Source organism: Balaenoptera physalus (genome assembly GCF_965194825.1).
Source record: "Balaenoptera physalus genome assembly, chromosome: 4".
NCBI lineage: Eukaryota > Metazoa > Chordata > Mammalia > Artiodactyla > Balaenopteridae > Balaenoptera > Balaenoptera physalus.
Genome location: NC_138891.1, coordinates 62,976,258 through 62,990,406, shown reverse-complemented (window position 1 = coordinate 62,990,406; position 14,149 = coordinate 62,976,258). Strand labels below are relative to the sequence as shown.

The 14,149-nt window shown below is 43.4% G+C and overlaps 2 protein-coding genes and 1 pseudogene across 11 annotated transcripts in view; 2 read left to right on the top strand and 1 right to left on the bottom strand.

Moving 5' to 3' along the window:
* The window catches only part of LOC309659824 (cytochrome P450 2J6-like), a 167,945-nt gene that overhangs the window by 102,616 nt on the left and 51,180 nt on the right, over positions 1-14,149 (top strand). The window lies entirely within an intron of this gene.
* Positions 1-14,149, top strand: part of ABCC5 (ATP binding cassette subfamily C member 5) — a 191,097-nt gene that overhangs the window by 156,894 nt on the left and 20,054 nt on the right. For all 9 annotated transcript variants that reach the window (XM_082459941.1, XM_082459937.1, XM_082459939.1 and 6 more), the window contains 8 exons: positions 1,344-1,446; positions 4,276-4,460; positions 4,859-5,005; positions 5,306-5,435; positions 6,959-7,112; positions 7,204-7,332; positions 10,099-10,285; positions 11,994-12,083. In XM_082459941.1, coding sequence (XP_082316067.1) covers positions 1,344-1,446; positions 4,276-4,460; positions 4,859-5,005; positions 5,306-5,435; positions 6,959-7,112; positions 7,204-7,332; positions 10,099-10,285; positions 11,994-12,083 — 1,125 coding nt within the window. The remainder of the gene's footprint in view (positions 1-1,343; positions 1,447-4,275; positions 4,461-4,858; positions 5,006-5,305; positions 5,436-6,958; positions 7,113-7,203; positions 7,333-10,098; positions 10,286-11,993; positions 12,084-14,149) is intronic.
* Positions 1,465-1,925, bottom strand: LOC309659566 (small ribosomal subunit protein uS8 pseudogene; annotated as a pseudogene). Its single transcript has one exon. The product of its transcript is annotated as a small ribosomal subunit protein uS8 pseudogene (transcript).

Genomic DNA, 14,149 nt, shown 5'->3' with positions numbered 1-14,149 from the left:
CATGGAGGGGAAAATGAGAGGGAGAGAAGCTAAAACATGAAATGTCCAAGGAGCAAAGGAGTATCGAGAGGGAGCATGTTGAGTGGAGGAGCATGCTTTCAGTATATCACTTCACTTTCCTGAGCCTCAGTTTCCTCATCTTAAAAATGGGGGTGGCACCTGCCTCTTTGAGTTGGTGCATTTGAAATAATATGTAATGTTCTTATCCCAGTCAGTGGTCAACAAGTAGTAATTTTCTCTTTAGAGAGTGCATTTATTCATGCACTGTGGTAAATATAAAATTTAGAGTCCTATCTTATGTTCCAGATGTGGCTCTAAATTTTATATTATTTTCCGATTTATTTTCACTGTCAATTTAAAAAATCTAGTTGGAGAGCAAACTGGGGTCATGAGGCTGACAATGACATAGAATTAAATGTAATAAACTATGTATAGAGAATTTCCTGTATAAAGATATAAGAGGAACTTGGAAAGGAGGACATTAAGTAGTTTCTATTATCTCAGGTTCAATTTGATGAATGTTTCGTTAAGTCCCAGCATGCCCTATTATGGGCAGTTCTGGATGCTGGGCCCTGTGTAGGTTATAACCATGAGTGAGATGTCATCTCTGTCCTTGAGGGACTCGCAGTCTTCTAGGGAAGACCAGTACTCTTATGTTCGTAAGGGGACATATGTAACAACACCAGGTCACGTATGTAGCAACATGCTGTGAAAGTACTAACAAGTGCCTGGGAGAGCAGGGGAGGGTGAACTTTATTCTAGAGGAGTGTTAAGTTGCCTCAGGGAGAATTAGGATTTGAATCCATCTGAATGGGGACAACTGTGATTGAGTTGGGAGAGGAGAGGAGCATCCCAAGTGAAGAACCAGTGTGGATAGAAGTCTAGAAGTGGGAAATGGCAGTGTGATGTGAGGCATGGCTAGGCTAGGGCCAGAATGTGGAGGTGCTGCAAAAGCAGGCTGAGAAGTGGGAGTTTGTCCCATGGTAGATCTATGATTTGATTTAGTGATGTGGGGATCAGAGATGGAAAGAATGGAAGTGACCCCAGATCAAATACTCTGGACAAGTTGGAATGGATGAGAACAGCATAAAGGCTACTGTGTTTGGAGTTTAGGTCTTTAGTGACTTTGGGGAGAGCAGTGTCAGTGGAATGGTAGGAACCCAGCTCAAAGACTTAAGGAGTTGGGGAAGTTACAGAAGTTAACTTTTAAGAAGCTGGATGTGTCTCTTTTCAATAAGAACAGCAGCTCGATGGATGATTCGCTAACATGTCCTTTGGCCATTTGTCTGAATGGCCATATCATGATGACAGAGACGCTTTTTTTTTTTTTTTTTTTTTTTAAGATTAATTCTAAAAAGGAAACCAGTGGTTCACAGAAGAAAACACAAGACAAGTGTCCTAAAACAGGATCAGTAAAGAAGGAGAAAGCAGTGAAGCCAGAGGAAGGTAATGAACTTTTTTGAGATTTGTCATTCAAGTTTTTTTGGTTTTTATTTTCCACTGAAACATTTTATTTGCACATATGTATTGAAGCATTGAAGCATTTTATTTGCACATATGTATTACATCCCTAGAAAAAGGATCCCATTGTTTTCCCTCCAGTGTGTTTTCACACACTTGCTTTTTCATGGTCCATGATGCTAGATGAGGTTGTCAGTACGATGAAACCAAACTGACAGGATGGGACCTGCCATTTTTCTACATCTTTGTGTTGCCCATCAAATCTGGGGCTGATCTCTCCACACTTGTTTAAGTTCACAGCAATTTTCCCAGCCCTGTGATCGTCAGTTAAATTTGCCAATATAACCATGCTTCACCATCACAGTTAGAAACCAGGTGATGACTTTGGAGCATGGCCTGATAAGAGCCTGACGTTTGCCTCTCTTTTTCCCATTGATGATGCTCTTGAGAGCATCAGCCAGCCAGGACGTTCATGAGCACCATTTTGGCAGCACAGAAAGATGGTGGAAAGTGTGTCATTAAAGTTTATCAGAAATTACGCCATGTGGTAATTCATGCTGTTTGATAGCATTGTGTGTTGTAGAGCGCCTGGCCTTATATTTCTAGAATACCAGATTTTTGTGTGATTGTTGGGAGACCATGAGGCACCTTGTGTTTGCTTAAGCCGACCAAGGCAACAAGAATGTCCTTTAATCCTGTGCCTTCTTTTCCTATGCAGGGTGGGGTGAGGTGTAGGTAGTCATAGCTGAGTCATCTTGACTAAGCAAAAATTGAATCGTGGGTTCATCTCTGCTGTTTAGAAGTCATGCCAACCAATGCAGAGGCATGCCAGCTTTAAGAATGCCTACATCCTCAGAACCTCCCCTGTTACAATGAAACACTCCTCTGCTTGTCCCAAGCAGACTGCAGCAGGGCTGTGGTGAAGAGTTAACAGCCAAGGTTTTTCCTACTTGATTTTCCTATCCAGAGTCCTTGGTCCTGTTTTTTAAACCCTTTATCTTATCAACTGAAAGAAATCTTGGGAGTTAGAAAAGCTATATGCAATACCTTAGGCATTTTCACTTTTGTGAACTTTAAGCTGCATATCAGTTTGCAAAGAATAAGAATAATAATAAATAAAAATGCAGTCCTGTTTTAAAGTTCTTTCTGTTGTGTCACCTCCTCACCTGACGTGTTGAATCCAGGACGTTTCCTGGGTTTGCCACTGATTTTTTCATTTCCTTGTTCTTAAAGCATTTGGCGTTACGAGGTGACCATCCTGATTTACCACTCCCTGCCTCTTGTCTTTCTTTCAATTAGCCACATATGAGCTTTTGAATTCCGGTGTGATTTGAGATGCCTTACTGTCACACACACAAAGCAAACACAGCACAGAAGCCTGAGACATCTGTCAGTTCCTGCCATAGACAGCATAAAAGAAATAGAATGTCTTTAGGGGACATTTGTCCTTATTTACATAGCCACTAACCTGGAGACTCACATCGCAAAGTGCTCAAGGCATGTGTGGCTTGTTCCAAGGTAATTACACATCATATATGATAAAGGGGAGGCTGCTTCCTGTGTGGCCGTTTCTCTGTATTCTCCTGTCAGCGTCAATCACCTGACCAGCCCAGGGAGCCCCTAGGAAATATCCTGGAATCTCTTCTTTCCTCACACAGCCAGTCACTCCGTCCTACTGAATTTACCTCCTGAAACTCCGTCCCCATTGCCATGACCCTGGTTCTGGCCTTTATCATCTCCTACCCAGACTGTTACAGCTGCCTCCTTTTAGATCTGTCCTCCACACGAACAGCAGAGAGATCTAGTTAAAAACCAGCCAACTCACTTTACTGCCTGAGGCCTTTCAGTGGCCTCCCAATGTCAAAGCAGCATTTTCTAATCTTTTTCCTGATTTGGCACACACAGAAAAATGCCACTATTTCTTTGAGCCCCTGGGATGCATGGTAGAGTCTGCCTGAGGTGGCTGGTCTGGCCATCCCAGGCCCATCTAGTGCACAGTAGGGCTAGGGAGTCAAATCTCTACACCCCTGTAGCCCATTCTCTTGAGAACTTCTTGTCTGAAGGATAAAGTTCAAATGCCTTTATCCCCTGACCACAGCCTACTTCATCAGCCTTATCTCCTGCCACTCCTTAGGCCCACAGAATGTTCCAGCCACGCTGAATTGGATATCTGTGTATACCAATTTGCTGTTTCCCCACACCTGTGCCCATCATTTCCCCATCTGGCCAACTCTGGCTTACCTTTCAAGACACGGTGTGGGGAATTCCCTGGTGCCTCCACTGCTGAGGCCCTGGGTTCAATTCTTGGTCAGGGAACTAAGATCCCACAAGCCACGTGGTGCAGACAAAAAAAAAAAAAATACGCAAAATGGACTGCATAGAAAGTCTTCCCGGAAAACTCCCTGCTAAGCCCGTCACAGCTCCCGCAAGTAGGTTATATGCATTTCCTGGATGTTCCTATGCTGCCCTGCAAATAGCTCTAGCGTTGGAGTTCGCACATTTTATTATAATTGTGTATTTATTTACCTGTTTGTTCTACTGGACTATGGAAGGATGATGTGAGCCAGATCTCCAGGGCAGGGACCTGGACTTAATCTCCATTACCGCTCCAGGGCCTCATTCTGGGCCTGGTTCATAGTTGGTGCTTAGTAAATGTTACATGGATAAATGAATGCTCCTGATGAAGGGGAAATAATTCTCATCTAGAGCTCTGTGAAACTGTAGGCTCCCTTTGATCCTGCTCTTCTACAGGTGACTTAGTGTTGAAAAGCAGCCTTTCCTTTCTGAGTTCGTGTTTCTCTTTTCCTTACCTAGGGCAGCTTGTGCAAATGGAAGAGAAGGGACAGGGTTCCGTGCCCTGGTCAGTATATGGTGTCTACATCCAGGCTGCTGGGGGCCCCTTGGCATTCCTGGTCATTCTGTCCCTTTTCATGCTGAACGTGGGCAGTACCGCCTTCAGCAACTGGTGGTTGGGTTACTGGATCAAGCAAGGAAGTGGGGTAAGGTTCCTCATTAATGGGAAAATTATATGTCTAATAAAGTGTCCGTCTCTCCATAGTCCCTGTCTCTCCTTAGGGAAACTGCTCTAGTTTTCAGTTAAAAGAAGCAATGAACAAGGATTACCCAGGATAAGAGATGAGTCCCTAATGTAACCTCAGCAGATAATTGCTCCCTGACCAACTCATGGAGCAGTAGAGCTTATCAGTAGCAAACTGTAGGCTGTCTGCTGTCGTCCTTAGAAAAGAGAGAGGGAGCGGGGCAAAGTCTGCCTTGTGTCTGCCTCAACCAGGTCCCAGAGTTTTTATCCTGTACCCTCCCTTGAGCCAAGAATGGCCCTGATGCGGGGTTCTTGGCAGTCCCTGGGAGTCTTGCCTCACAGACCCTTGCCTCCAAACAGAACACCACAGTGACTGAGGAAAACAGGACGTCTGTGAGCAGCAGCATGAAGGACAATCCTCTCATGCAGTACTATGCCAGCATCTACGCCCTCTCCATGGCGGTCATGCTGATCCTGAAAGCCATTCGCGGAGTGGTCTTTGTCAAGGTATGCACCGGTGGGGGCCTCTGCTCCTCCTCTCCCCAGTGGCTGTGTGGTCAGGACCCCGCATGGCATCTCTCGGGTTTACTCGGAGTCGGGGAGCTCCTTTAAAGCAGGATGGCCCTCGCCGAAGTGACCTGCATCCCATCAGCCTCAGCTTTCTCCTATTAGCCATCTCCCTCCTCCATGGCCGTTTGCCCTTCTCTGGCTTTGGGCGTCGATGTCCTGTGGAGTTGCGACCCGTGGAGTGGGAGCTGAGCCTGCCTGAGTCCCGGATCTCTGATCACGCTGTGCTCTGCCCCTCAGGGCACACTGCGAGCCTCCTCCCGGCTCCACGACGAGCTTTTCCGAAGGATCCTCCGAAGCCCTATGAAGTTTTTTGACACTACCCCCACTGGGAGGATTCTCAACAGGTTTTCCAAAGACATGGATGAAGGTATTTCTCACTGCTTCTCTCTGTTGTGCTCTGGAGCACAAGCCAGACCACAGTGTCTGTCGATGTTTGCGTCAGGAACATTTTAGTTTTGGCATTTTCTCCACATTGCAGCCTCTCTTTAGGCTGAGGGCCTATCTGCTTTTTCACCTTTTGTCTGAGTTCTTATTTGATCTTATTTAAACTGAAAACCAGTTCAGAGCACTGAGTTAGCGTAGAGGCTTTGGGCAGGGGCATCTCAGAGTCCAAAACACGTATTTACTTGTGGGTAGTGCATAGGTTCTTGGACACCTACAACCTCTGACAGGTTTGCTGGATGCTGGATGCTTCATGGACTGTGCCAGCACCAGAACTTAAATACAGTTGACCCTTGAACGACAGGTTGGCTGAACCCGCAGATACGGAAATATGGATGAGGAACCACATGTATGGAGGGCTGACTGTAAGTTATATGTGGGTTTTTGACTGCACAGAGGGTCTGCGTCCCTAACCCCTACGTTGTTCAAGGGTCAACTATACTCCCATAGCCCATAATGATAGTGATGCTGCCTGACATTTATTGAGGGCTTACTGTGTAACAAGCAGTGTACTGAATGTTCTGCATGCGTTATCCTAATCCTCACAGCAGCCCTATGAGGTGTGGATATCGTTTCATCCACTGAATACATGGAAAAGCTGATGCCTAGAAAGGTTAAAGAACTTGCTCAAGATCACACAGCTATTAAATAACAAGCTGGGAATTGAGCCCAGATCTTTTTGATTCCAGAGCTAATGTTTTTAACTACTGTACTGTGTTGCCTCCATAGAAGGAGTTTGTTTCAGATGTTGATAGGCCAGTGTAAAGCCATGGCCAGAGGTAACAAGGGATCAAAACCATCACTGATACACAGAACAGTGATACACATATGCATGACATGATCCCATTTCCGTTAAACTCACATGCACACAGACAAGTGGAAAAAAGACTGAAAAAAAAAAATCAGTGGTATCAACATGTCTCAGATTTGCATGAAAATAGGTGGGGGGAGGAGATGTTCAAAAAACGGTGGAGAAAATGTTGATTGAACTATTGGAGGTTCTATACTCTTTCAACTTTTGTGTATGTTTAAAATTTTCCGTGATGAAAAATTTCTTAAATGTTAGCAGCAGTTCATTGATATTGGTAAGAATAAAGACTATGTTTATTTAACTTTTTTGCATATTTATTTTCCAAATACTTTACAACAATCATATATTACTTTGCAAAGTGGAAGAAATGTTTAAAGGGGTTGGGCAGCATAGTGAACCAAAAAGAGGGCACAGGGGAGAAAGATCACTTAAATGCTCTTGGGATAAGAAAAATTAGAGCAACCGGGTTTCCAGATTTTTCTTTGATCAGACTGTTTAAAAGGCAAAAATCACAACTTTCAGATAGGGATTTTAGGGAGCCTCTTTTTGTTTTTTAAAAATTTGGGGAAATTTAAAATTCCATTTTCCCTGTTTGTGGATCCCAGCATCTGACACATGTTCCTTTACGGTTTCCCCAGTCGATGTGCGCCTGCCGTTCCAGGCTGAGATGTTCATCCAGAACGTCATCCTTGTGTTCTTCTGTGTTGGAATGATCGCGGGAGTTTTCCCGTGGTTCCTTGTGGCAGTGGGGCCCCTCATCATCCTCTTTTCAGTTCTGCACATTGTCTCCAGGTAAACAGGAAGTCTTCATGTCTTCCAGGGCAAAGGATGAAGCCAGAGTTGCTAGTCTACCCCTCTGACACAGAACACATTCTCTCTCCAGGGTTCTGATCCGAGAGCTGAAGCGTCTGGACAATATCACGCAGTCACCTTTCCTCTCCCACATCACATCCAGCATACAGGGCCTTGCCACCATCCACGCCTACAACAAAGGGCAGGAATTTCTGCACAGGTTAGTTCAATGGGGGCCCGAGGGCTCAATGGGGAGCCAGCATCTCAGCATTTAATGAGAGTTTAAGAAGCCTTTCAAGGTCAGAATTCTGGATTATAAAGCTCATTACTAAGAGTATTAGTAATTTAATGATCTCTGGTTAAGATTCACTTGCTTGGTGGAACTCCCTTCTGAGCAAATGGGGAGACAAAAACACAGATTTGGAGTCTGTTAGCTTTCAGTTCTGAATGGCTATATTTGATGGAGTTTTGCTTTTTTTTTTTTTAATTAATTTATTTTATTTATTTATTTTTGGCTGCTGCGTTGGGTCTTCTCTGCTGCGCGTGGGCTTTCTCTAGTTGTGGAGAGCGGGGGTTACTCTTTGTTGTGGTGCACGTGCTTCTCATCGCAGTGGCTTCTCTTGTTTTGTTTTGTTTTTTTACTGTTTTTGGAATGGTTACTTTTATTTTTTTAATTGTTATTTTATAAATGTATTTATTTTATTTTTGGCTGTACTGGGTCTTTGTTGCTGTACTGGGTCTTTGTTTTGTTTTGTTTTTTTTACTGTTTTTGGAATGGTTACTTTTATTTTTTTAATTGTTATTTTATAAATGTATTTATTTTATTTTTGGCTGTACTGGGTCTTTGTTGCTGCGCGCAGGCTTTCTCTAGTTGCGGTGAGCGGGGGCTACTCTTCGTTGCAGTGCACAGGCTTCTCATTGTGGTGGCTTCTCTTGTTGCGGAGCACGGGCTCTAGGCACGCGGGCTTCAGTAGTTGTGGCTCGCAGGCTTCAGTAGTTGTGGCTCGCAGGCTCAGTAGTTGTGGCACACGGGCTTAGTTGCTCCGTGGCATGTGGGATCTTCCTAGACCAGGGCTCGAACCCATGTCCCCTGCATTAGCAGGCAGATTCTTAACCACTGCGCCACCAAGGAGGTCTGTGGTGGCTTCTCTTGTTGTGGTGGATTCTCTTGTTGCGGAGCACAGGCTCTAGGATCATGGGCTTCAGTAGTTGTGGCATGCAGGCTCAGTAGTTGTGTCTCGCGGGCTCTAGGGTGCAAGCTCAGTAGTTGTGGCTCGCGGGCTGTAGGGCGCAGGCTCAGTAGTTGTAGCTCGCGGGCTCTAGGGCGCAGGCTCAGTAGTTGTGGCGCACGGGCTTAGTTGCTCTGCAGCATGTGGGATCTTCCCAGACCAGGGATCGAATCTGTGCCCCCTGCATTGGCAGGTGGATTGTTAACCACTGCACCAGGGAAGTCCCAGAGTTTTGCTTTTTTATTATTATTATTTTTTTTTTTTTTACTTTTTTATCTTTTGAACAGTAAAAGACATTCGTTGACATTAGACAGACATTTTATTTAGCTGTTGAGTATTGTTTGTATGAGAAATTTATGTACATATATAGTCATTGTGGAGATTTGTGTTAACAAGAGATTGAATTAGACTAAAGGTCATTCAGTAGAGGACTGGTTAAATAAGCTGTGTTGTCCCCATGTGGTAGAATATTATATGGCCTCTAAAAAAAACGAGACTGCTCTCTAGGTGCTGATAATGAATGATCTCCAAGGTATATTAGTGAAAGAGCAAGGTACAGATGGGCGGGTATTGTGTGCTCCTTTTAATTATGTGTCTGTATCTGTAACATTTAGAATATCTCTGAAAGGACACATAAGAAACTAATAGTTGCCACTGGAAAGGGGAACTGAGTAGCTGGAGGAGGGCAGGAGAAAGACCAACTTTTCATGATAAAACCTTTTGTACCTTGTGAATATTCTGTCCTGTAGGGTATATTATTCATTCCAAAAATTAAGTAATTAATGTTAAAAAGGAACTCTAAAATAGAAAGGTTTAGTTAAACAATTCAGAAAAATGCATCCGAACTAGTTAAACAATTCAGAAAAATGCATCCTAACTTTTAGTGAAAAAAAGTAAAATATGCTGACCGTGTACGTGTGTATGTACATACCCACAGAAATGTGAGTGCATTGAAAAAAATGCTGGGAGTAAATGCAGCAGAATATTAACTCTGGTTTTAGCTGAGTGGTGAGAGTACTGGAATTTTACATTTTCCTCTTTTATTGCATTTTCTTAATTTTCTCTAAAGTGCACATATCTTATTGTAAGGAGGGTAGTGATTTTTTTTAAAGCAAAGCACATTTGCCCACCCAGATCTCCCACTCTGGAGTTCTAGTTGTGTGTAGGTGCCAGACCTTCAGGTGGGGCGTGATCTGCTCTCTAGGCCCCCTGGTGACAGTGGTGTCTTGCTCCTGCAGTGACAAAGTTTGTCTAGGTCTTTTTGCTCTGGTTTAAATTACTGCTCCTGGTTCTTTGCTCCATGGCCTTGGGAAACAAGTGTATCAGCGGACAATTTCCACTTTCGGTCCAAGGTTTTCTTTTTTTCTGGTCTTGTGCCATTTCTGCAGTTTCCCTGTGTAACCTCTCTTTCTTTGAGAAAATGACCCCTGACCTAAAACCTTTTTCTAAAGCTTAAGCAGCCTCTTTATTTGGTCTCCTTCCCTCCTGCTTTCCCTATGCTGTTGAAGTAGATATCTTTCCCTAGCATCTTTAACACGTTTCTTTGAAAGGGTAAAACTAGAAAACCCTCGTGTCCTCCTGTCTTTGGAGCCTGGAATACTCTGCACTGCTTAAGTTTCCATCTCACGCTCCTGGTTACAAACAGTAGTACTTCAGTATTAGCCCTCCACCCATAACTCACCAGAGCTTTGGCATCTTCCATGACCAGGGTGGTGTGGTACTTTATTTGCCTATTAGGTGTTCTGTCTTCCTCACAGGTACCAGGAGCTACTGGATAACAACCAGAGTCCCTTCTTCTTGTTCACGTGTGCGATGCGGTGGCTGGCAGTGCGGCTGGACCTGATCAGCATTGCCCTGATCACCACCACCGGGCTGATGATTGTTCTCATGCACGGGCAGATTCCCCCGGCCTACGCGGGGCTTGCCATCTCCTATGCTGTCCAGGTTAGTCTCTGGGATGGGGGCGTCCTCTTGCTCGTATGTTGGCCTAGGAGAGAGCTGGTAGGGGGCTCTACCCTAAGCCATTGTTTTACTTCCGACTCCTAGAGCTTTTCCCCGTCTGCTTTGGCAGTAACACTCTGGACTGGTATACAGTCAGCCCTCCACATCCACATGTTCCACATCCATAGATTCAACCAACTGCAGATCAAAAAGTATTTGGGGGGAAAAATTTCCAGAAAGTTCCAAAAAGCAAAACTGACTTTACTGTAGGTGGGCAACTATTTATTTTTGCCCAACTATTTTCTACATTGTATTGATAACTATTTACAAAGTATTTACATTGTATTAGGTATAATAAGTAATCTAGAGATGACTTAAAGGATACAGGAGGATGTGTATAGGTTATATGCAAATACTATGCCATTTTATATAAGGGACTTGAGCGTCCGTGGATTTTTTTTATTGGCGGGAGTCCTGGAACCAATCCCTCATGGATACTGAAGGTTGACTGTATAGGAATAAAAGGATTTAACTCTGTTGCATGTGTCTATGAAATAGGTGCTATTTTTTTCTTAAATAAATATGATTCTGAAAATGGTTTCTTAATTGTAGGTTTCTGTCTTCACTACCCTTTCACCTCTGGCCTCTTCCTAGTCTTCTAAGAAATATATATCAATACATTTCTTCTGTGTGTTTTATTTTCAGGCCCCTGATTTTCCCAATACTGTTACATATGTAAACCCTTCTGGCCCCTAGGGATGGTTGAAGGTCTTCAAATAGTTCAAAGAACAATTAGGAACTTGAGCACTGACTAGATATTTGAAGATGTTAAAGAATTGTTACTAACTTTTTAAGATGTGACAATGGTTGTTTTTAAAGAGTCTTTATATTTTAGAGAGATATAGCTGAAATATTTATGGGTGAAATGATAGCCTATATGGGATTTGATTCCAGATAATACGGAAGGATGGGGTGGTATAGATGAAACAATATTGGCTGTAAGCTGATAATTTTTTAAGATGGATGTTTGATACATGGGAGTTCATTATACTCTCCTCTCTATTCTTGTATACATTTGACATTTTTCTATATTGGAAAGATAAAAATAAGTAGCCAGAAGAAACCTAAGAAGAGATACGTATCTTCACAGATACCCAAAGATATTTGTCCATGTTTTGCAGACTTCCTTGATTATTAGAGGTGGGGGGAGAATCTGTGTTATATAAACTGTGTTTCAGAGTTCTCAGTCTGAGGCACACAGGGGCTCTGTGTTCAGTTTTGGCCCAGCCTCATTTCTCTTATTTGACCTTGCTGGAAGCATTCTCACGGCTGCACACAGGTTGATATAATCTTCATTTGTTGTGACTGCTACGTCAGGTGTAGGTACAAGTATGAAGCACAGCAGTTATTCAGCTACAGTTGAATTACTGGAAATGTAAAGACAGGCAGAAAGCCCTCAGATACAGGAAAGTTAATGCCAGCAGTACCACAGCGCCACCTGCATTCACTGAGAATTGCAGTTGATTGGGTGCTATTAGGCATTGTCTTAAATATTTAGAGAATGACTTGGTCCCTAAAACCAGCTGCTGCCTGTGCCCAGTTAGTTCTTATAACTTGAGTTGTGATCCCTTAGATGAAGGAGGTTTTCTAACGTTGGCCTGGTGTGTATTAATAGTAAATTCTCTCTTGGATTCTTGTTTTCCATTATCAGTTAACAGGACTGTTCCAGTTTACTGTCAGACTGGCATCTGAGACAGAAGCTCGCTTCACCTCAGTTGAGAGGATCAACCACTACATCAAGGTCAGGCTACTACAGGCCTTTTGCTACAATCTGACTTTTCATGGAACAATTTTACCCTTTTACAGCCTGGAGTAAATGTCCCAGGAGGATGCTTGTTTTCTCTGCCTTATCTTGTCCCACAGGGGAGGCAGCGGTCTCTCCAGCATGTGTGGAGTGGAGAAGAGAATATCTTAAGATTTTCTAAATATATTTATGAATTGTGCCTGATTGAGAACCTATGTTCATCAGCTAATTTCCAAAGCATTCCTTTTATTTATTTATTTATTCATTTATTTATTTTGGCTGCACAGGGTCTTAGTTGCGGTGTGCGGGCTTCTTAGTTGTGGCATGCAGACTTCTTAGTTGCGGCGTGCATGTGGGATCTAGTTCCCTGACCAGGGATCAAACCCGGGCCCCCTGCATTGGGAGCATGGAGTCTTACCCACTGGACCACCAGGGCAGTCCCCAAAGTATTACTAATCTCATTAATTCAGTTAAGCTGGCTAATGTAACATTTTCCTTACACTATTTAAAACCATGTATTATTTCAAGTCTTAGTCTAGTTTACTTGTTCTTAACCAGGGAGGCCATCAGAATCCCATACGGCGCTTGAGGCAAAGACTAACACGGGCCTCATCTCTGAAGATTCTGATGCAATAGGTCTGGGATAGGACCCAGACTTCTGAAGTTTTAAAAGCTCCGTAGCTAATTCTAAACTGCATTCACAGTTCAGAAACCAGTTAATTGAGTTGGTACTGAGATGATCTAGCTCTTCCCACCTTTCCCCAGTAACCCTTGCAGTCCTGCCATGGGGCAGTGTCTTTCTGGTGTCATAGTTGGAACTCGAAAGCAATTTTCTGTGGAGAGAAGCAGAGTCCTGAGTAGTTAGGATTCTCACATTTATTCTATTTGTCAGGAGTTCCCTATTTTGTGAACTGCCCAGAGACTTTATTAGCATTTATATCGTTATTTATAGATAATGAATACATTCTAAGTTCCAACTAGAACGTTGACTTACAAACATAGTTTTAAAAAACTAGCCTTTCACTGAGAACGAGTACATTATGTAAACTGCATTTTCTAGTAGAGACATGCCCTGCTGATTTATTTTGGCAATGAAACTCATCAGTCGTAGGATATTCCTCATACTTATAAATAATTGTTATCAGAAAGAATGGCGGATGGCTATCTGATAAATCTGCTAAAAGCTATTCTTCATGTTTATACATGAGTCTCTTGGCCCAGTGCTCTGGTCTGTGGACAATTTGTGGGTGTACATGTGGGTGTGTAGTGTTTAATATCACTGTTGGTGTGAGTCTCTTGCTGGAAAGGTCAGGGTGATGGTCAGCCGTGGTACAGAGTATACTCTGCACAAATCAGTCATATTCCTGAGGACTGGCTCCCCACTGCCAGTCCCCACCCTGGATGCCTGTCCCAACACGGAGTTTTAGACTTCAGTCTCCACCCCCGCCTGCCAGAGCACTGCAGTCTTTGGCCATTACTTCCCTGTGAGGCTATAAGCTCCATGACTAGTCACCAGAGAGTTTTAAAGCATCGTGAAGTGTGACTGTTGATGACAAAAATTACCCAATGGTTGTATTAAACACAGCATTTTAAAGCTGGAATGAATTTCCAAAATCATCTAATCTATTCCCCACAATTTGCAGATGAGAAACTAAGACAAAGATGAAGAAGTGATATGTCTGAGTCATGCAGCCAACAGTGGTGGAGTTTGGAGTAGAGTCTGTCTCTCCTGGACTGACTGAGAAGGCAGGATGCCAGGGTCTGATTAATGTTCAATAAATGTATTTTCCCTCCTTTGGGTTCAGGCCAGTGGTTTTCAAATGATGGAACCCTGTTTCAAGGGGAATATTTTCAAAAAATTCCAATAAAAACTGCTGTGCTTGAAGAGGGATGGAAGGCCTCATGCCTCACGTTGGCCTCCAAGGAAGTGTTTTTTTGTTTTTTTGGGTTTTTTGGCTGCATTGGTTCTTTGTTGCTGTGCGGCTTTCTCTAGTTGAGGCGAGTGGGGTCTACTCTTCATTGCCGTGCGCGGGCTTCTCACTGCGGTGGCTTCTCTTATTGCG